The sequence below is a fragment of the Sporobolomyces koalae genome, assembly GCF_050403365.1.
Source record: "Sporobolomyces koalae JCM15063 DNA, S_koalae_JCM15063T_v1_ctg23, whole genome shotgun sequence".
Classification (NCBI taxonomy): domain Eukaryota; kingdom Fungi; phylum Basidiomycota; class Microbotryomycetes; order Sporidiobolales; family Sporidiobolaceae; genus Sporobolomyces; species Sporobolomyces koalae.
The window spans coordinates 1-21019 of record NW_027481748.1 but is presented as its reverse complement, the minus strand read 5'-3'; the positions used below and the strand labels follow the sequence as shown (position 1 = coordinate 21019).

The 21019-nt window shown below is 56.3% G+C and overlaps 8 protein-coding genes across 8 annotated transcripts; 6 read left to right on the top strand and 2 right to left on the bottom strand.

The window, feature by feature from the left end:
* Positions 1-155: 155 nt before the first annotated feature.
* On the top strand, positions 156-1493 carry JCM15063_002051 (NAD(P)-dependent alcohol dehydrogenase; the record flags this gene model as incomplete). The annotated part of the gene is made up of 5 exons (XM_076679439.1): positions 156-314; positions 388-704; positions 770-873; positions 941-1391; positions 1463-1493. The coding sequence occupies 5 exons, from the start codon at positions 156-158 to the stop codon at positions 1491-1493; spliced, it is 1062 nt and encodes a 353-aa protein (XP_076533347.1).
* A 1318-nt stretch (positions 1494-2811) lies between these two features.
* JCM15063_002050 (uncharacterized protein) lies at positions 2812-3850 on the top strand (the record flags this gene model as incomplete). The annotated part of the gene is made up of 4 exons (XM_076679438.1): positions 2812-2844; positions 2990-3025; positions 3109-3150; positions 3410-3850. The coding sequence occupies 4 exons, from the start codon at positions 2812-2814 to the stop codon at positions 3848-3850; spliced, it is 552 nt and encodes a 183-aa protein (XP_076533346.1).
* A 285-nt stretch (positions 3851-4135) lies between these two features.
* Positions 4136-5945, top strand: PPE1 (phosphoprotein phosphatase methylesterase 1; the record flags this gene model as incomplete). The annotated part of the gene is made up of 9 exons (XM_076679437.1): positions 4136-4290; positions 4364-4704; positions 4783-4931; positions 4999-5086; positions 5162-5252; positions 5313-5464; positions 5538-5648; positions 5718-5767; positions 5847-5945. 9 exons carry the CDS (start codon positions 4136-4138, stop codon positions 5943-5945), a joined length of 1236 nt encoding a protein of 411 aa, XP_076533345.1.
* Positions 5946-6242: 297 nt separating this feature from the next.
* On the bottom strand, positions 6243-8733 carry JCM15063_002048 (uncharacterized protein; the record flags this gene model as incomplete). Its single annotated transcript, XM_076679436.1, has 14 exons — positions 6243-6247; positions 6322-6388; positions 6461-6515; positions 6582-6684; positions 6822-7060; positions 7429-7508; positions 7578-7624; positions 7696-7815; positions 7883-8078; positions 8145-8176; positions 8256-8332; positions 8421-8435; positions 8510-8584; positions 8702-8733. 14 exons carry the CDS (start codon positions 8731-8733, stop codon positions 6243-6245), a joined length of 1143 nt encoding a protein of 380 aa, XP_076533344.1.
* Positions 8734-9741: 1008 nt separating this feature from the next.
* RIO1 (protein kinase RIO1) lies at positions 9742-11927 on the top strand (the record flags this gene model as incomplete). The annotated part of the gene is made up of 4 exons (XM_076679435.1): positions 9742-10033; positions 10100-10853; positions 10919-11753; positions 11823-11927. The coding sequence occupies 4 exons, from the start codon at positions 9742-9744 to the stop codon at positions 11925-11927; spliced, it is 1986 nt and encodes a 661-aa protein (XP_076533343.1).
* Positions 11928-12161: 234 nt separating this feature from the next.
* On the bottom strand, positions 12162-14177 carry JCM15063_002046 (casein kinase II subunit beta; the record flags this gene model as incomplete). Its single annotated transcript, XM_076679434.1, has 6 exons — positions 12162-12788; positions 12876-13102; positions 13173-13347; positions 13415-13530; positions 13617-13808; positions 14018-14177. The coding sequence occupies 6 exons, from the start codon at positions 14175-14177 to the stop codon at positions 12162-12164; spliced, it is 1497 nt and encodes a 498-aa protein (XP_076533342.1).
* Positions 14178-14778: 601 nt separating this feature from the next.
* On the top strand, positions 14779-16005 carry JCM15063_002045 (uncharacterized protein; the record flags this gene model as incomplete). Its single annotated transcript, XM_076679433.1, has 3 exons — positions 14779-14959; positions 15012-15830; positions 15908-16005. 3 exons carry the CDS (start codon positions 14779-14781, stop codon positions 16003-16005), a joined length of 1098 nt encoding a protein of 365 aa, XP_076533341.1.
* A 627-nt stretch (positions 16006-16632) lies between these two features.
* JCM15063_002044 (uncharacterized protein) lies at positions 16633-19723 on the top strand (the record flags this gene model as incomplete). Its single annotated transcript, XM_076679432.1, has 3 exons — positions 16633-16785; positions 16911-18513; positions 18576-19723. 3 exons carry the CDS (start codon positions 16633-16635, stop codon positions 19721-19723), a joined length of 2904 nt encoding a protein of 967 aa, XP_076533340.1.
* Between the last annotated feature and the right edge of the window lie 1296 nt (positions 19724-21019).

The window sequence follows — 21019 nt, the reverse complement described above, 5'->3', positions numbered from 1 at the left end:
CGCGAATTCGCGCGCGGGCGAACGTCGACGTCACTCCGCCCGATTGGATCCCCTCTCTCGAGTTCACTCGATCGCAAACTTCCGCTCTCTTCTCTTCACACTACACTCTTCACACTTCAGCTTTCAAAACACCTCCACCACACCTCCAACACATCATGTCGAACGAACTCGAATTCAAAGGATACGCCGTGCACGACACCAAGAGGTGGACCGAGTTCGAGGTCATCGAGTTCCAGCCCAAGACGGCCGACGAGTACGACGTCGACATCGCGATTGAGTACTGCGGTATCTGCGGTTCCGATGTCCACACCATCGTAAGCTCCCTAGCCTGTCCGCCTGTTCACCTATGAGCTCACGGCTGACGTAGAGCTTCTCGACTCGCGACAGACTGGTGGCTGGGGAGAGATCCCGTTGCCTCTGATCTCGGGACACGAGATCACCGGTACCGTCAAGAAGGTCGGATCCAAGGTCAGCGAGTTCAAAGTTGGTGACCGCGTCGGTGTCGGAGCGCAAGTCTGGTCGTGCAGGGAGTGCCGCCCTTGCAAGACCGACAACGAGAACTACTGCCCCAAGCAAGTTGACACGTACGGTGCCAAGTACCCCGATGGCGTTCTCGCCCACGGAGGTTACTCGACCGCGATCCGTGCGACCGAGCAGTTCGTCTTCAAGATTCCCGACGAGATTGCGCTTGACGACGCTGCCCCGTAAGTAGACCTCCTGCGCGTCTGCACATGCACGACCTGCGCTGACCTTGACCTCTCCCTCGCAGTATGATGTGCGCTGGACTCACCGTCTTCGGTCCCATGTACCGATGGGGAGTCAAGTCGGGACACAAGGTTGCGATTGCCGGTCTTGGTGGACTCGGTCACTTTGGTGAGTTATCCCCTCGGAAGGTATCACGAGCGCAAGATCACTGACTCCCGCCGGTCGTCTTACACAGCCGTCATGTTCGCTGCCGCCATGGGAGCCGAAGTTACTGTGCTCTCGCACCAGGCTAACAAGAAGGAGGACGCGCTCAAGATGGGTGCGAGCCACTTTGTCTGCACCGCTGACGACAAGTGGAACGAGCCGCTCGCGCTCAAATTCGACTACATTCTCTCGACGATCGACATTGCGAGCAAGATGCCTCTCGAGGAGATTGTTTCCACTCTCAACATTAACGGCAACCTCCACATCTGTGCCATGCCTGACGACGAGTTCAAGCTCAAGTCGCAAGCGCTCGCCGGCAACGGCTGCTCGCTCTCGGTCAACCACATTGGATCGAAGAAGGAGGCCAATGCGATGCTCAAGCTCGCGGCTGAGAAGGGTATCAAGACCTGGAAGCAGGTCATCCCCATGAAGGATGTTGGCAAGGGAGTCCAGGGTGTCAAGGACAACTCGGTCCGCTACCGGTGAGTTTCTCCCGGGCAATATCTTTCTAGCCGAATCCAAAACTGAGCCTCCTCTCCCTGTCGTGTTGCAGATACGTCCTCAAGCAGGACATCAACGCCTAGAGCTCTTTACCTTAGAGCGTCTATCACTTTATCAGCACATAAATAGTGAAAATCTCGAATGTACATGTTGTCGTAGCAAGTATCCTCACCTGTCGGGTTGCATGCAACCTACGTGCCAAAGTAGTGATCTTGACCAGCTATACGAGAGAGGCAGCAAACGAGATAGGGCAGCAGAGCTCAAGCTGGGCTTGAACGAAACTCTCGAGCTGAGCTATGGTATTGTTCGTAGGTCACAAAAGTCTGCGGGTCGCTCGATGCATGGTCGAACATGTGTACTACGCAGGAACAACACTCTCTCGGTCGCATCTCACGAGTAGAAATGGGCGGATATGCGAGAATGATGAATATTTCATTGCTCGCAAGATAATTCGAGTAGCCAAGACCAGCAGATGACGGTGGACCTGCGAGAGCGAGCAATAAACGATTTGATCAGCTCTGGTTCACAAACTTCATCACGTGAGGTTGTTGGGGCAGGTCCAGAAAAAGGGAAAAAGAAAGAGCGAGATGTCCTTTTCTCCTAAATCAGCGATCTTGGTGGAAAAGTTGATGTTCTCATAGGAATAGATGGTCCCTCTGAAGTAGCAAATATTTACACAAGTAATAGGTCATCCTGTGAGAGGAAAGAACATCTGCTCTTTCTTTTTTTCTGAACCGGTCCACTGTGTCGAAGAGTTGGGAGGCATGGAAGGGGGCAGAGAGAAGAGCATTGAGGAGAGCTCGAGGCCAGACTAACCTTGACAACTTCTATACTGTGCATCTTAGCAGGTAGAGCAGGAGACTTGGCTAACGTTGACTGTCGAGACGTGTTGGTGTCCCGCTCACGTAGAGTCCGGGATGTCTAGGCGATCAATCTCGAGTTCAAGTGTATAGAGCGTAGATAAGCGTTTGTGTAGCAAGTGATGTGAAACTCGTGGAAATTGTCGTAGGAGCAGGCGGGAGCTCAGCGGTAGTTAAGCAGAGCTGGCGCAGGACACAGGCCAAGTGCTGTCGTCGTCACGGAGCTGTGCACATTGGCGTGGAGGCTGTCAAAAGGCGGATAGTGGTGGAGAGAAGCGGGCTGAGCAGAGTTTGCGAGCATTGAAAAGGCTGTCGATGTGAATGATCGTATGGCCGAGGGTGAGGTCGCAAGCCGAGAGGGCGCACAGCTCGAGGACAACGGACGAAAGGGGAGTAAAGAGAAGAGAAAGGATAAGAGAGAGCGGGCTGAGAGGGGAGCAGACGCCAGACGCCAGGCAAACATTGCTCAAGGGAGACTTTGGTTTTTCAGCAGCCGGCTGGTTTCTTCTTCTCCAGGCTAGTATCATCTCCATCCGCAACCATGGCACCCAAAATGGACCCCAACGAGATCAAGGTACGCTTCACGACCTGCCCCGTCCCACTCGCGCTCGAATCGGCCGCCTGCAGCGCCTGCTACGGACCTTCGCCTCTCGAACCCTCCAGCGCCTCCTCACCCGCTCGTGCGCCGAGACTGACCCTCCCCGCGCTCGTGTGTACAGATCATCTACCTCAGGGCTACCGGAGGTGAAGTTGGTGTGAGTCGCGCGCTTGTCCTCGTCTCGCGAACCCGGGTTCAATTTCGAGGCTGACAATTCTCGCCCACGCTCCCGTCTTGCAGGCTTCCTCGGCCCTTGCTCCTAAGATCGGTCCTCTTGGTCTCGTAAGCTACTCTCACCACGCAACGACAACTCGGCACGAACGGGCGACGCGCGAGAACTTGAAAGTGTACCCCAGAACCGGCGAACGACAGGGCCAGGTGGAGCATCGAGCATGTCTCTAGACTAGCAGGAACAGCGAGAAGAATGGAGCGAAAGTCGTGGCAGGGATGTGAGATGGAGGGGAACATGCGCATGTCGCAGCGAGGTGATATGAATCTCGGGTCGGTGGAGCTGACGTCTCGCTCTCGCCGCTTGTAACAGTCCCCCAAGAAGGTCGGTGAGGACATCGCCAAGGCCACTGGCGACTGGAAGGGTCTCCGTGTCACCGTCCAGCTCACGATCCAGAACCGTCAAGCTGCCGTCTCGGTTGTCCCCTCGGCTTCGTCGCTCGTCATCCGTGCCCTCAAGGAGCCCGTCCGTGACCGCAAGAAGGAGAAGAACATCAAGCACTCGGGCAACATCGAGCTCGATGCCATCATCGAGGTCGCCCGCACCATGCGCGAGGCCAAGAAGACCCTCTCCAAGGACCTCGCCAACGGTGTCAAGGAGATCCTCGGTACCGCTCAATCCGTCGGTTGCACCATCGACGGCCGACCTCCCCACGACATCATCGAGGCTATCGATGCCGGTGAGGTCGAGATCCCCTCCGAGGTGCGTTCCCCCTTTGCGTCCCTTGATTCTCTCGCGTATTCTCATGACTGACTCTTTGTCATGCTTGTGTCTCTATTCCCAATATCTTTTCTTTCCTCTCCGCCGTGCCTGTCTCGTCTGTTTGCTTGCGACTCGTGTAGTAAATGATTTCGGAAATGGAATGTTCAAGTGCCTAGAACTGCGGACACTCGAGATGATTCACTTGCCTACCCATCACGAGAGTCGTTGCCTGAGAGCTCGTACTTGGTTTCTTTGGACTGTAGCGGTATAGCGGAAGAATTCCAACGATCGGCCGCTCTTCGGACTTGTCATGTCATTCAACACCTCTGCACAATCATGAATCGCGAACTGCTGAAAGCTCGGCTCGGCAAGTTGCCGCACCTACCGGCACTCGATACACCTGCAGAACTCGACCCTGATGAAGAGGAGGAGATGCTCGACTCGTTCCCCACCGGTTCATCCACCACCTCGACTGTCTCGCTCACCTCCAAGTGAGCTAACTGCTTTGTCCCTGTGACTTCCAGAACAGAGCTGTGGTCACAGGTCTACTCACACCTCAATCAGGAACAGGAGAGCCCGTAGTCGACAAGATCTTTCCCCTCTCTCTGCCGAAGGCTACTTTGCTCAAGCGCTCCAAGTCCAAGTACCCGTCTCGAACGTGTACCCTTCCAGCATTGACACCGAATCCTCGACGACACCGGTGGTGTTCAGGGTGTATTACACCGCACCAGCGATTTCGACCTCGCCCGATGATGCCGACGACGTACAGAATTCGAACGGGGTCGTCTTTGTCTGCGTACATGGAGCAGGCTACAGTGGATTGAGCTACGCTTGCATGGCCAAGAGTTTGACGGGGCAAAGTGGAGGCCGAGTCGGCGTTCTCGCTTACGATGCTCGAGGTCACGGCGCGTGAATTCTCCTCTTGACCCCCTCTCCGAATTCGACAAAAGCAGTGCGTCTGACGCACCTTGTCGGAAATATAGGCAAGACCAACATGCCTCCATCGCAGAACAAAGGAGAACAGACCAGCATGAATCTCGAGAGCATGGCCCAAGATCTGATCAACCTGCTCAAGACGGTGTATCCCTCGCGGGATGAGGCGCCAGGTCTCGTTCTCGTCGGACACAGCATGGTGAGTCATCCGTATCTCTCGTGCAATCACATGCAAGTCTTGTTCCGCGATCTGACCCTTTCAAAAGGGTGGAGCTGTCGTGGCGGAAGCTTGTAATCGCATTCAAAGCTCGGTCGCAGACGTACTTGGAGTTACGGTCATCGACGTCGTCGAAGGTGCGTCCTTGAGCCCTCGTAAGGCCTCGGGGAGCTCACGGGCTTGACCTGCTGTCCATTGGTCATCGTCTGCAGGTACAGCACTTGAAGCACTCTCGTCCATGTCAACGCTTATCGCGGCACAACCAAAAGTCTTCGACTCTCGAGAAGCGGCGATAGGTTGGCAGTGCGCACCACTTCTGATCTGGTCGTTTCCGAACTGGAGCTGACAATGTTGAGAAAACAGTCTCGATTCGAGAACGATCAACAACGTCACGTCTGCACGGATATCGGTACCCGCTCTGATCAGCCCGCTCAGTGAGGCACAAGATGCGCAGGCTGAAGACATCGAATACGGCTGGACGGTCGATCTCGCAAAGACCGAACCTTACTGGAAAGGTTCAGTCACGGCTTCGTTCGCGAACAGCCAAATTCGCAGACTTTGATATTGATCAGTCCTTGCTTCTGCCAGGATGGTTTACGGGGCTCTCGTCGAAATTCCTCGGATGCAAGACTGCCAAACTGTTGATCCTCGCGGGAACAGATCGATTGGATCGTGACCTCTTGATCGGACAAATGCAGGGTGAGTTGTGACGAGGTTTCATTGCTTGTCGTTGCGAGTAGCGTACACTGACTCGAATTTCGAGCTTAGGCAAGTACCAACTCGAGGTGTTTCCTGAAGCAGGACACTGTGTGCACGAGGTACGCCGTTGATCGAGGTGCCTTTCGTCCGAACCTCTGAAGTCCTCTGACCCCTGTCTCTCTCGCTTGTGCCTCAAAGGACAACCCTGAACGTACGGCCGAAACGCTTCTCAGTTTCTGGGAACGGAACGATCGAACGGACGTGCTCAAAGGGGTTAAAAAAGTCGGCGAGCTGTAGCCGCTGTGAAATACCGTGCAGACAACCCAGAGCACATCCACCGCTCGACACACTGCAGTTGCTCTCGTAGTGACGCAAGCGATTCGCAAAATCAGAGAAGGATCGGTTCTGCACATGATGGATCCGGAACGAGCAGTAGGTTACAATCACTAAGCGGTGGGAGACAAGGGGACGACACAAAGGAATGACAACATGGGAAGAATGATTGACGCATAAAGAGGTTCGTGGTAGAGCAGACAATGATTGTCCGCAAGTGTAGAGGTTGGGCGAGTCTCAGGAACTCCGGCTCGCAAAAAATCAGACTGTGAGAGCCACGGGAGCGTCAGGTCGCATTCGAGGATGGAGTGAAAGGAGAAATCGAGACGAGAGAGCTTACTCTGAAAGATGCTGTCGGAATACTTCTTTTGCGTCCTTCCTTCTTCGGAACGCAGGATGTCTCCAATCTGTCGAGAAATACGAGAGTGACCGATGGTTAATAGTGCGTCTCGAACACATGTCGTGCACTATAGGCTCACCTCGGGGTCTGGGTTCAGGCCCAGTTTCTCGGCCCTCTCGAATCTCTCGAGGCGACTAACCAATTTCAAAACGATCGTGTCAGCGGATTCTCGACAGGGACAGACGCAAGATTGAACAAACCTGATGCGCGAACAAGGTCCGAATTCCGACTGCTGGTCAAACTGCCTCAGGATGATCTCGATGTCGTCAATCCGGTCGTCCGAGTTCTTCTCGCCTCTATGGACTGTATAGGTGGGCGTCAGTGAGTCTATGGGCGGTAGTAGTAGTGGTTTGGAGCCAGCGGGACAGAGCGACACTGCGGGCGAGCGATATGACGTCCGCTGTCCCGCCTTCTCTCGGATCCTCGATGGCCAAACTCACTCGGTTCGCCCATACGCTTGAGCGCATCTCGATACAGCCGTTGATAGAGTCCATTGAGGTCCTGGCTCTTGTCTCGGGGCGTGCTCGCTTTCGATTTGGCGGATGTGGCCGACTTGATCGTCGCTGGTTTCCCCTTGACACCACTTGTGCTTATACGCTTGGTTGAAGTGAAGGCCGAGCCTACTTTCGGAGTGGTGGCTGCTTTCGTGCCGCTCGAGCGAGTTTTGCCTGCCATGATTCTGAAGGGAGGGTTTTGAGGAGTTGAGTGAAGTTGCGAGCACCCGGTGCTCTCGAGTCTCGATCGCTAATTTTATTACAAGCCCCCGCGCAGCGCGTATAATGTCAAAATCGCTTGACATCTATCGATTTCTTTTTTATCGTTTTGGGAACAACGGACGAACGAAATGGGATGACAAACAAACAGGCACAAGAACGCACAAAGACAGTCGCGTAAAACCGAGGAGAAGAAAGGGCCAAACAAGGGGGAAAAGAGATTGCGATAGCGATGCGTTGATTAGGTGGTGGTACGAAGCAGTGTTACAGTCAGAGGCAGGGAAGAGTGTCTGTCGCAGAGCAGAGCAAGTGCTCAAGCTCGCAGCGCGCTCACTTCGAGTTGAGCTGATTTGCCAGAATCGATTCGTTGAGTTCCGACAACGGCGCCAGCTCTTTCTTCTCGATCAAATTGAACTGCAGGAGGGGCAAGACCGCATCGATCAGTTGAGCTGTGGATATGGACAAGCAAATCCCGACTCTCACCTCGGTCACAAACAGCAAGAAATGGCGATACGAAGTATTGATGTGCGCTGCAAGACCGGTTGCGCTGTCAGCGTCTTCCTCTTGACGGTCAATGTTCGAGAACGACGACAGCACTCACCTTCAATGCTAAGGGCACACAGGATCGCAAAGTGGTGGTTGTATAGATGCGCGTAGATCCTGAATAGCCTGCGGACAATCGACTTGACGGTTGTGTGGAAGTTTGCCGGGAACGGCACACCTGCAGGTACGTTTACATGAATGTCAGCCTCTGGAAGCTGAGCCCAGATGCTTGTGAGACGACGAACCGATTTGCGAGGGAAAGATGGCATCGTCGTCCAGCTGCTTCTGCACCCAGTCCATCAAATAGTCGACATACTCTGGTGCTGACACCTTTGTTGGCTTCTTGAAATTGACGCCGTCCTGCCAGTGGTATTCGAATCGAGCCCCGGCAGACATGACGGGACATTCCTCGCGCGTACAGAATTCAGTCACACATCCGTACTGAGCAGCGCAATCGTGAATCAGCGCGCAATTCAGCTTTTTTGAATAGCGAAACTCGAGATTCACAAGCATGTTCAACTGATTAAAGAAATCGACAGCTGGGACAGCGCAAGTAGAGGCGGCGCAGAGCATGAGCCTCTCGTCATCTGAACCTGTGCAACTGGATCTGGCACTCACTGTTCACCGCGAGCCACTCGTTGAGATCCTCGCCCTCTGGTAGCATCACGGCCAGTCGTAGATTGCCGGATCCGAGGCTGTTTGAGTGACATTGCCATCCGGGCCAGACTGAAAGGGTTAGCTTGTGCTTGCTGAAGTGGATCAGGAGCAGGCTATGCTACTCACGTAGCATCTGCGTATCTGGCGACAGCATAGAACCTGTCAGAAATGCGACAAGAGGCGTAGGACTCGAGAAGCAAGCCAGCAAGACTGACTTCTTGAGCTGACTCGCTCGGGTTGAATTGTCTTGCTGTGTCCGACGAGGCTTGAAAGTACGATTTTTGGCACCACTGTCAAGGTCGATGGGGAGCGCACGATGCGTTTCAGGTGGGCAAGGGGAGCGTGTTGAACGATCAGCAGCAGGACGAGGAGCACACAAGAGACGGCGAGAGAAATCGGGCACTCACAACGCGCCGCCAACCGTGCCGAAGAAGCTCATGAGTAGAGTGGAGTGTTTGTTGAGGCGGATGAAGGGGAGAGCAGGAGCCGAGGCGTGCGTCGCGTGAACTTGCCGACGAACGCGACGAATTTATTCGACTCGGCTCCCCACGCCTGTGCCGAACCGAATGCAGTCTCGCAGGTCATACAGTGCGCGTGGAGACGACGACGAGCTGCTCGGACCCAGTCAACCCGAGATCCTTGACAAGCAAGGTCCGTAGTGGATTCTCGTTCGATGCGCAGCTGAGCGGGCCGAAGCGGAACGCGGCTCACGTTCGTGTCGTTCATTCTCCATACTCCTCGCAGAACAGCGCCAGCAGGTGCAACAGCTCGTTGACATCGCCCGCGACTCGCTGCGACTGCACCGCATTCTCGTCTCGGCGATCCAAGTTGTGCTCTCGCTGTCCGTCTCGCCTTGCTTGTGCAGCCTTTTCGACTCACGACTTTCGAAAGACTGATCGGTGTGTCCCCTGACAGTGTGCTCGCTGTGAAATCGGAACGACACGCCGCTCGGATCCTCCTCGCAATTCTTGTCCTCCCACTTTCGGTCCTCCTGGCTCGTGACGACATCGCTCGGTCTCTACGGATATCTCGCACCGCGCTCCAAGCCCTGCTCCTCGTGCCCTGTGCGATTTACGCTCTCCATATTTCGTTCGCGCGGCAAATCGACACTTCTGATCGGCTGATCTGGGCCCTAGCGCCTGGCGGACTCATTCTGTTACGGATCGCGACAGAGCTAGAAGGTCAAAAAGCAATCAGAGAAGCGCAGGACCTTACTGGCTTGATGTACGACGCTCCCGAAGCCTGATGTAGATATTCGACAGAGACCCCCCGAAAATTAGGAGCATTTCCTGTTTATTTTTCTGTAAAAACGTGTGACCGCAGAAACGAGTATCCGAAGTGTGGCTAGAAGCGCGAAAATGTACAAGATATCCGATCATAATTCTTCAGGAGACATCTTGATCTAAACCTTTTTTTTACTCCAACATCGTCGCCTCGAGCAAGCAGGATGCAGTTCGAAGATGCACCAGAGGATTATACAGCGCCCGTGATGCCGAGGAGCCAATTCCAGCACGCCAGGATCGACGACGAAGCGGCCACCGCAGATCTCGCTCAGGCTGAGCCACCAGTTGCGACCACTGAAGCCGTCGAGGAGCTCCAACACGATGCCGCAGAAGCAGAATACGACAGCGAGGAGTACTACTATTCCGAGGATGAGGAAGAGGAGGACCACACCGGGTACGGGTTGGAAGACGGCTTGAGAGAAGTCATGGACCAAGACTGGGCAGATGCGTCTGGAGGTAAGCTGTCAACATCATTGGTGCATACATATGGCCGCAACCGAGCTGACTGATCATTCGCAACAGATTTCACGAAACGGTACAACCGGATGAAGCAACAAGTCGTAGCGACTCGTTCTTCCCTCGCTGCGACACCTGTGACTGCCGGAACCGCAGGATCGACGAACTCGAGACAGCCAACAGCAGCGGTGTTGCCTGCTTTGAACAGATCGCGGCGGCAGGCGACTCAGGCTTCACAAACCGCTCAAAATACCGCTGCGAATGCGGCATCGAGCACTCAACACCATGGCAACAAAGTTACCGATCAGCTGAATCAGCTGCAACATCGTTTTGCGAACCGCCTACAACTCGAACCGCTACACTCGCAGGGTACGGCTACTCGGAAGGGTGGAAGTGAAAAGATTCTCGTCAAGGACAAGAGCGACCGTGCGACGAACGAGCAAGTGCTCGATCCACGTACCCGCTTGATCATCTTCAAGATGCTCGGCCGAGGGCTCATCGAGCGCGTCGACGGTTGTGTCAGTACGGGCAAAGAAGCGAACGTCTACCATGCCGTGTCTCCCGAGGGCAAACACTTGGCCCTCAAGATCTACAAGACGTCGATCTTGGTGTTCAAAGATCGAGATCGCTATGTCACGGGCGAGTTCCGGTTCAAGAGCGGTTACGCGCGGAGCAACCCGAGGAAAATGGTCAGGCTATGGGCAGAGAAGGAACTTCGAAATTTGCGAAGGATGCGGACTGCTGGCCTGCGGGTACCGGAAGCGATCGAGGTCAGGGAAAATGTGCTGGTGATGGATTTCATTCAGGAGGACGAGTGGCAGTAAGTCGATAGTGAATGCTCGGTTTCGCTATTCTCTCAAGCTCACTCGTTGCCTCGGTTCACAGAGCTTCACCTCGTCTGAAAGATGCGTCGATCTCACCGGAGCGCATGCCGTCCCTCTACGTCGAGATCTTGCAAATCCTACGTATCCTCTTCCACCGATGCCGACTCGTGCATGCCGATTTCTCCGAATACAACATCCTCTACCATGATTCGCATCTCTGGATCATCGATGTGTCGCAATCAATCGAGCAGGAACATCCAGCTGCATTCGATTTCTTGCGAGCCGATCTCAAGAACGCTGAAGAGTGGTTCAGTCGGCGTGGGGTGCGGACACTTGGCCTGAGGAAAACGTTCAGGTTTGTCACTGGGGACAGCTGGATCAGAGGCCGTGAGGAAACCGACGACGACGTCAAGATCGAGATCGAGAGGCTTCTCGCTCAGCTCGACGACGAAGAGCCGGAAGAGCCGACGAAGCTGGAACAAACCGCAGGCGATCTCGAAGCCGAAACGGCGGCAGATGCAACTGGCAATGGAGGCACGGCGAACGGGCGTTCGACGAGGAAACCCAAGCAGAACACGACGGAATCCGACGAAGCCGTGTTTGCGCAATCCTACATTCCTCGAGCACTCGATGACGTTTACGATGCTGAACGAGACGTGCAACGAGTGTTGCGGGGAGAAGGCAGTGATTTGATCTACGCCGATATCACGGGCGTAGCCAAGATCCATGGCGACGAAGGCAACAAGACTGGCGATGCTGAGGGGGAAACGGGAGACGCCAGTTCTGATGGAGACGAAGAGGGCGGAGACAGCGAAGATGACGAGAGCGGAGAAGAAGGAGACGATGCGCAGAGGCGGCCACGAGGCAAGAAGCACGAGGACAAGGACGAGAAGAAGGTGCGTAGTCTTGCTCTGGGTTGCGAGCATTTTTGACGTCTGCTGACTGACTGTTCATCGTCCCAACAGAAACGGCGGCAAGAAGTCAAGGAGAAGAATCGCGAGAAGCGCGCGTCGAAAATGAGCAAAGCCGAGAAAGCCCGGAGAATGAAGAAGTCGAGTGGTAAGCGATGATCGCGCTCGCATTCCCAGCTGGCTTCTCTGTGGTCTCAACGCGTATCAGGCTGCGTACTGTTGTAGAAGTAGATCAATCTAGAGGAAAAGCAGCGGCAAAGGCGAATATTACAGAGACCACAGTATACCAGGGAAACTACGAGGAATGCGACCGACGGTCAGAGAGGAAGTTGCAAGTCGAGAGGGACCGCGAGAAAATAGGAAAGTCATTTGAAAAGTCGTCTAAGTAAAGGATCAGACTGCCGTCCCCATCCTGGAGTTGATTTCGTGCTTCTCTAGCTTGTAGGCGGCTGGGCGAGGCAGTTCCGGCAAGTCAAAGTCGAAATCCTTGTTCGTGTTGGCGAATGCGAGATGTTTCTGAATCGAGGCCGCGAGAGCGAAAGAAGCGCGAGTGGAAGCATCCATTACGTTCGACGGCAGGCTCGGGCTGAACGAGGACGAGGCGGAAGGAGGCGCGAATGACGAGAGCGGAGGAGGCGGCGACGGCAGCTTCGCGGTTGGAGAAGCGGAAGGCTGGCGGGATGATGATGGCAGCGGCTTGATAGCGCGGTCTGTTCGTCGAGGTAATTGAGTAAGATCGACCACTTTGGCACCGGTCGAAAGTTTGTTGTTAAGTTCAAGAGTGACCTCGCCGACGAGTCTGTCTGCATCCTGGGCGGCAGGTCCCGTAGCAGCCTCTCCCGCAGCGCCTCCCTGTCCCGCACCCGCTTCTTCCTCCTCTTCCTCCTCATCGTCGTCTTCCTCGTCCAAGTCCTCGTCGAAGAGATCGCCCTTCTCTCCGCTCCCTCCCGGTCCCGCACCGCCAAGAGGTGTCGGACGAACTGCGTTCTCCTCCCAGTCCAGCTCTCCTTCCGTTCGAGGCTGTCGTGGTATGCGTATTCGTCAGTGTCTGGCTCGTTGAACATGTCCGACGTGACTGTTGTGACGGAGGGAAGGCGAGCGACTCACTCTCATCCTCATCCACTGCATTCTCGGGCCACTCCGTGCTCGCTCGCTCACTTTGAATCCGTAGATTCTCGGAATGTAGACCTTGTTGAGACTCGTCACCGGGGTGGTATGAGTTCTCTCGCCTCCATCAGGTACTGTGTGAGGGTCGGGAGAAGGCAGCGGCAGGGAGGAAGGAGGAGGGAAAGTCTGGAACAAGAGATGGGGGAAGGTCGTGCCGAAGAACGCGCCTGGTTTGTGATATGCTCGGTCAATACGTGCGCAACTCTCGACAGTCCATTGAAAGAGAGAAAAACTTGCCGTCGACTCCTTGGAACCTCGAGCTCGGTGGGACGTACATGTCGAGGCAGCTCGCGCAGAACAGCTTGACCGTATCGACGCCCGGTAGGTCGGAGCGACCGCACGGAACCAGGTTCATCTGCGAGCAGTACACTCGAGGGCAGGTGCCGAAGTGGTTCGCCTCGAATTTGGCATACTGAGGGTCACGAGAATCCATGAGCACTCGAGGCCGAGCGGTGCAGACACGGCAGGTCAAGACGCACCATCTGCTGCAGTCCCTGGCGCGTGATGATGTAACGCTGGTGGATGAGTCCGTACAGGAGCTCGGCTGACGATTCAACGATCGAGACATCCGGGACGCGGTGGGCCTCGTCTTCTTCTACATGCATTCACAACAGAATCAGTTCGCTTTAGACCTCGTGGTGGATTCTCGACGACAGCGGGCTCGATTGATAAGGGACGCACCAGGTTCGACGTCGAGGACCATCTCCATCGCCTCTTTGTAAAAGGGCACGAGGCCGGCGAGTCCGGTGAGGTTGAAGTCGTCCTCGATGAAATCCTCGGCGACATCGCAGAAGTACTCGTGTCCAGGCAGCGAACAGAACCAGTTAATCCACGTGAGCGTGTCCGTTTCAGTTGACGGGGAAGACGATGATTCTGGGGAGAGATGGAGGATATCAGCACCCATCGTATTTGCCTCGTTCCGTGTGATACTACCCGCGGGACAGGCTGCTAGTTTATCGGACACGGTACAACCTCAACCATGCTGCTCGAGGTCGAGGTTCGACCGCATGCGAACGAGTCTCGACGCCCGCACCCGCGCACTCGGGCCACAGCTCTGCACGCAGTCATGTAGCGAGACTCACCATAGATCTCTTCATCCTGTTCCTCCTCCTCGAGTTCCTCGTCGTGCATGTCGGCAGTCGGGTCGGCAGGTGGATGCGAGTCCATGTCGCCAACTCCGCCCGTTGCGTTCGTGCCGGCTGCGTCCACAAGGTCGAGGTGCTCACGCGCCACTGCAGACATGTAGCTGCTAGGTACTATTGGCGTGCGTTACGGACGAGAGGGCTTGAGAAACCGCGGGCGTCGACAAGTCGCGACTCGGACTCGAGAGATCCTCGCAGCGCCGCGCCGCATCTCTTCCGGTCGCTTCGAATCGCACGGCTCCCGATGGCGCCGGTAGACCCGGGGCCGTCCATCTCGTGGGCGAAGAACCCAGCATACACCGTCTCGCTTCTGACGGAAATCGCTGCTCTCCACCGCGACGTACGCCATTCGCTCTTCCAAACAGGCAGGTCAAGGAGTACAGTATTCAAGAACATCAAGTCAGCGACGTGCAGACGGATCACTCCCCGAGTCTTCACTGCGCAGGACGATCAAGCGCGGATCGAGCGCCAGGGCGAAGCCGTTGCGCGTCGATTCTCTGCGCTCGCCAAGCTGTATCGCGAGTCGATCGAAAAGCTTGTACAGGATCCCGACAATGCTGCGGCCGTCCAAAGCGCGTGAATGTCCCCCATTTGCAGCATAGCGCGTTGCTGACGCTTGTTGCTGCGCGTGCTCAGACGACATCAGACGAGCGCATCCGTATTGGGATCAGCTCAGAGCCATACTCCGTGATGACCCCTCAATGCCAGTCTGGAACGAACCCATCGACGACGACGCGAACGAGAACGAGGACGACGCGGGAGGAATCGCTCATACACCCGAAAACGCAAACACGGACGAAGCGCATCAGCCGATGGAAGGCAAGTCCTCTCCTCGCAACCTCCTCATGGCCAACGTCCCTGACGAACTTGCTCTCATCAGATGTTCACTTCTACCACGAGCCTGTAGCTGGGCCCTCGAACGCACATGACTCAGGTCCGGACTTCAAGGCGGCGCGCGAGTTGGATTTCTATGGAGCTTCAGGCTCCGGCTCCCAGACTCTCGAACGCGGTACATCATCACGCAACCTCTCGCCAGAACGGCCCGGTCTGGATCGAGCAGATATGGAAAGACAGGACTACCGTGACCTCCCAGCCGATCAATTTGCTCCTCGCCGTCCGCGATCTCCACGACCTCGACTTCGATCTTGCAGCCCAAACCTTCCTAACAATTACGGCCCAGGAGAAGCCACCGTTGACGCCATGAGGATACTTGCCGCAGCCGTTCGACGAAGTGCTCGAGAAACATACAGCAGTGGGGAGAGGCGCGATCTCGCAGCTCATGTTGCCTCAGCGGGAGACCACGACGGGATCGACAACAGGATCTACAGAGGTGATGTAGAGAGGAGGAGCGCATCGCCGCCACGAGAACGGCAAAGACAACGTTCGCCAGAGCATGTGCAGCATCGTGTCCCGGCACATCCCCATTCCGACTTTGGGTCAGAACCCGTCGCCGCATCGTTCCCTCAAACGGAAGGTGTACCCGTTGGAGGAGAAGACGAGCTCGATGCCTGCCCGAAGTGCTCGCTCGGGTTCCGAGGCATGTCTTCGATCGATTCCGAAGCCCACATGCGCATGTGCCTCGATGAAGGCGGAGGGATCTACATGGAACGCTGCCCTGTGTGCGATCGCTCGCTGTCGGATCCAGGGTGGGATCGACAGCGTGCCGAGAAACACGTCGACGATTGCTGCAAGGCGCTGACGGGGGGAGGTACCGCGGTAAGCGGTGAGAGGAAAAGCAGACGCGAGCATGTCAGTGAGTAGCGTAGTCCTGTGTCTCGTCCCACGCCGCAAGATCAGATTGTGCTGATCGGGCTTGCGGCACTGCGCCAGTTTTCGAATGTGACGACAGGTCCGTGCCGAAAGACAATCACACAGGACAAGCTCTCGAAGTGCGTCATGCATTGTCTGTCTATGTCCCTGCCACTTAGCTCATCATGCCGAGTTTCTCCGCAGTGTGCCTTCTGCCTTGACGACTTTGTACCGGAAACTTCCCTCGCGCGCCTCTCGTGCTACTGCATCTATCACGAAGTTTGCATCAAGGCATACTGGGACCAGCCTGGGGACAGATTTTGCCCGCTGCACCGCGACCTGGACGGCATCACAGAGGTCGAAATGAGATGAGCGGGAACGAACTTGTATCGCATGAAGCAACACGGCCGAGCATGACACAGCAAAAAAAAACCTAGCAGATCTATACTCACGATTTTCAATACCCTATATCGCCTTGACATACCAACACCTGAACTGTACTGTCTCGTCTTCCTCCATCGGCGCTCACTCCGAACTTTGCGTTTGCCCAATTTTTCTGCTTTTTCGATGATTCCTACCTTTCGTGCGGATCCTTCTGGAATTTGAAGCAAGCTCTTCGTAGCACATGCAGTGTAGCTCTGCTCGGGAACAGAGGTATCCAAAATCGTATTTGGATCCGGTTCCGATGTATGCCCCCCGCATGCGTGTCCATCGGATTCTATTGTTCCCATTTACCTCGCCAGACACTTCCTGCCTCGCAGCCCATTCGACCGGCCCGGCAATAGACCACGAGCGGTCATCAAACGATGGAGTCTTCGTCGGGAAAGAACACCGTAGTGGTGTACCATAGCGCCGATCTCAACGTATCGATTCGAGGCAAGATCGTCTCGGAGCCAACCTCGGGCGAGTCAGAGGGAACCACATTCGAGTTGGTGTCTTCGGCAGATGCAGTACAGATTGTACGTGGTCGGCTCGATCGTTGACATGCTCGAGAAGCGGGTCTCGTCTCGGAGGCGGGGCGGCGAGTCTGGTTCCGTCATCGAACCTGATCACTGACGCTATCTATGATTGTTGGCTCCTGCAGAAACACCCGCAGCTCGTCACGATCACGACGAAACCCGATTCACAGACGCTCCACTCGGTCAACACGGGCGAGGCGCTGCTCACTCTGGAAACCCCACTACTGCCGCACCCACGCTCCGAGTCAAATGAGGAGGAAGACGCTACGGGCGAGGCAGAGCCGGAACCCACAGCGACCGCCGCTAAACGCACGGTCACACTCCATGCTGGATTCGTGTCGGCCGCTCGCCTCGATCCTTCCAAGATACAGTCTTCGCCGCTCTTCTCTCAGGCGTTCCACATCTTGATCGATGCGCCCTCTTTTCCAGAACCTCACTTTGATCCCGCCTCTCTCGCTCCGCCGACACCTTCGTTCCGAGCTACCGATCACAATTCTGCGACGTTTCCCGGCGTGCTCAATTCGCCGACCCTGCAACGGGCTCTCCTTTCGCCGCTGCTGTCACCGCAGCGAAGGGCCGCGAGTCAAGGTAGCGACATGTCGGTACCACCGTTGTCGCTCGGTCTATCGAGAACTTCGCGCACATCCTTTTCCGCCGACAACAGACCTCTCCGATCCGGAGCGGGTTCAGCGCAGAATCCTTCGGGCCTGTTAGCCCTCATCCCTGCACTTGCGCCAGGGCAACAAACGGCGGGACAGTCGACGGTGAACTCGACCTCGTCACCGCTCGTGAGCGCGGTCCCGCAGACCCCGCCAGTGTCTGCCACTGACGGCGCTTCCCTCGCCTCGACCCTGACCTCGAGCATCTCGGCTTCCGCCAAGAAGACCGCCGAAGACATCCTCGCCCTCCGGCGCAACCACGACGCGTTCGTGAGGAGAGTGAAAGCCGAGCTCGAGGTGCTCGAGGCGAGAATCGAGTCAGCGCGCAATGGAGCCGGGACAGTCGCAGGCGGAGGCGTCGTGCGTGGGTTCGGAGTACCAGTCGTCATCAAACGCGAGGGCGCGAACCGAGATCAACGGGACGAAAGCGAGAGTCGTGAGCGAGGACGGAGCGTCGGCAGGGCGGCAGGGAGGACCGAAAGCGGGGATCGCGCGCCTCCAAAAAGCGAGGTGAACGAGCGCAAAACTTCACCGCCGTCGAAGACCAAGGATCGCGACGAGGACATCAGTCTGAGAATGCGAGAGATGGACCAGCGAGAGGAGGATGAGCGAGGACGAAGTCGGAGCAGGCAGCGGAGGCGAGATGAACCGTACGCAGGGGCTACAGGACCTCGAAGCAAGAGTCGCAGTAAGCAGATTGCGGAAGCTACAGAAGCAGCAGCGATGGGAGCAAAGGAGCGAGGTAAGGAATCGAGCTCGAGCCGGGAACGCGATTACAACCGCGCCGAAAGTATACCTGCAACGACCGAGGATGGTGAAGACGACGGAGATGAGGACGACAGGCAAAGGACAGAACATGCTCTCGGAGCGCAGCGCGCGCAACATGCCGGGAATAGCGGTGGGGCGACTCCTTCTTTCGTCACCTCTACGTCGACAAAGGGCCTGGTTGCAATCCCCGAGACAGAGGAGTTGTCGCTCGCTAGAAGCGAATCGAGCCGAACTTCCAGCTTGGAGGGCAGAAACAAAGCTCGCGAACGAGTCGCAACAGCAGAGTCGGAACGTGAAGAAGGTTTGTCTAGGAAAGCACCATGTCGAGAAGGTCTCACTTATTCACCGTCTCGTTGCCTACAGACGCGCCCTTTGAGATGGACGAAGACGTCGATGTCGATTTTCTCGAGTTGTCCTCCACGCGACCAATCTTCCAGCAACAGCCCCCCGATTACCCCTCAGAGCAGAGCGACGACATGCGCTCGCCTCCCATTGCTCAGGGGCCGAGCTCGACTTTCCGCCCTGGATCTTTCCAGCGCGCGTCCTCGTTGTCGGCATCTTTCGCCGCGCTCCTATCGACCACCGAGTCGCAAGCCTCGCAGAGCCAAAACCGATCACAAACGCATTCTGAGGCTGTCTCTCCTGGAACAAAATCGCCTGCTGCGTCGTCCTCAGCTCAGCGTGTTGAGCGCACCACGCATACTTCGGCCGTCGAGGATGTCAAAGCACGCGAAGCGGGGATCTCGACGACTTCGTCTGGAGGACCACCAGACCGTCGAGACGTTCGACGCGGCGAGCAGAAGATTCGAGACTTGCTCGCGATCGACACACCATCTCATCGCCGAGCCCTACCTCGCAAGGATCAAGGACTCCAAGCTCAGCATCCTTCTACCGCCACTTCTTCGGATCGTAATACTAAGAACGAAAATGCTGGAACCGATAGTCATGAAGGTGGTGATTCCGACGACGACGACCACGACGATCGGGACTCCAGCAAAACACCCCCGGGTTCAAAGTTTCAAGTGGGGTCTCTGCCGATCCCGGTTGCGCATCAACCTTCAGCCCGTGCCATGTCATCCTGGCGGCCCGATCCCGAGCGAGAATGGGCACTCGAGCGTGAGAAACGGAAAACGAACAAAGATGGACCGACCTGGATTGCAGGGACCCCATCCTCCGAGTCCCCGGCACCCCCAAGCTCGAGAACTCCGCGCTCGGCCCTTCCGCTCGAGATAGGTGGCCCTTCTTCGTCCCAATCGAGTGCTCGACCAGTCGGTGCCTCGTCTCTAGCTCAATCCCTCCGGAATGCGCCTTTCGGATCCTTTTCGAGTCGTGCCGAGCGCGAGCAGCAGGTCAGCGGTCCAGGGGAGCAATTGCACGTGCCAAGCGAGGCCGGGGAGGACGAGGACGAGGCGGACGAAGAGGACGATGTCTTCCTACCTCCGCACCTTGTGACCGCCAAGAGCGAAAGGAAGGACGAGAGATACCTTAGTCGTAGCGTTTCTCGCTCGTAATGCATCTTGTCTTGTCGCATCTATCGCGGGCCCGGTTCACATGAGAACCAATTCACAGCACGTTGCATGTACACAAACGAAGCGGCCTCGAACCTTCTGATCGCGATGAAACTGTGTCTTGGTAGGCTTGCTTTGCGTCCCGAGTAAGTTGTATATACGCGACAGTAACAGATCACAGTAAACATATATAGTATGTGCGTAGTAACTAAGTGTCCTGTTCCCCTGTCTTTCTTGCAGAAACAGGGGGCCCGTGCGGTAAGCTCCAGGCTGCAGATGGACTGATGTTGCTCAAGAGTGGTGGGGGTAATGTTCGTCTTCTAGCATGACTTGTCGTCTTGCGGGACATATGATTCGCTGGAGGTCGTCCCTCGGTTGGAGAGGTCGCTTTTAAGCCCGAAGCAGGGTGGAAGGGTTGCTCTGCCGGAGGAGCGTGGGCAGCTGTGGCGACTACGACAAGGTCGCGAGGAGGACGCGAGGGAACGGTAGAAGAGCGTGCCAGGGAAGCCGACTGTACCCTTGCAGGAGATGCGACCGCGGGTGGAGGAGAGGGTTTCGGAGGGGAGAATGGCGTGAGTTGTGCGGGGCCCGTCACCATCAGTCCGTGCATCGGCACAAACGGGATCGAGACAGAGCTGGGGTGGAACAGCGGGGTGATGGCGCTGTAGGCTGGCTCGATGGGAGGCACGTACGTGCGCGCCCGGGAGGCCGCTATAGAAGGTGGCTTCTTCGGACGTGGTTCGATACTGCCGTTCATAAGACTGCTTCGTCTGCGTTGGTCCGTCATTCGACGCCGTATTTCCTCCCGACGGGCGTCTTCTTCGCGCTGAAGCTGTTCCTGCCGTGCCCGTGCCTCTCGCTCCAATCTTTCGAGCTGGCTACGCCTAGCCTCAACAGCCTCGAGCTCTTCGCGCAGGGCTTGCTCTTGAATTTGGCGCGCGATTCTTCTGGTCCTACAGAGGTCCCGCGAGCGTTGGCTCTGGAACACTGCATCATCCGGCTCCGCGAACAGGTTGCTCGCGACTTGCTCGTGTCCAGGCACAACTTCGGAAGTGATGGTGCTGAAGCGACGTCTCGATTCGCTGGTGTCTGCTGAGCTGCCGTACATCTTGCGGTCTACAGAACACGTGCGAAATGAGGATGTGTGGGGCTCACTGGCCCCTGCGAGGTCACACTGGGGAAACTGCGTTTGTAGCCAGTGACTTGCCCGGCCTCGGCTAGCCACCTAGGCTACATCGCGTGGCCAACACCGGGCAATCCGCGGGCAAGCAGGGGCCTACTTCCGATGGCACACTCCCC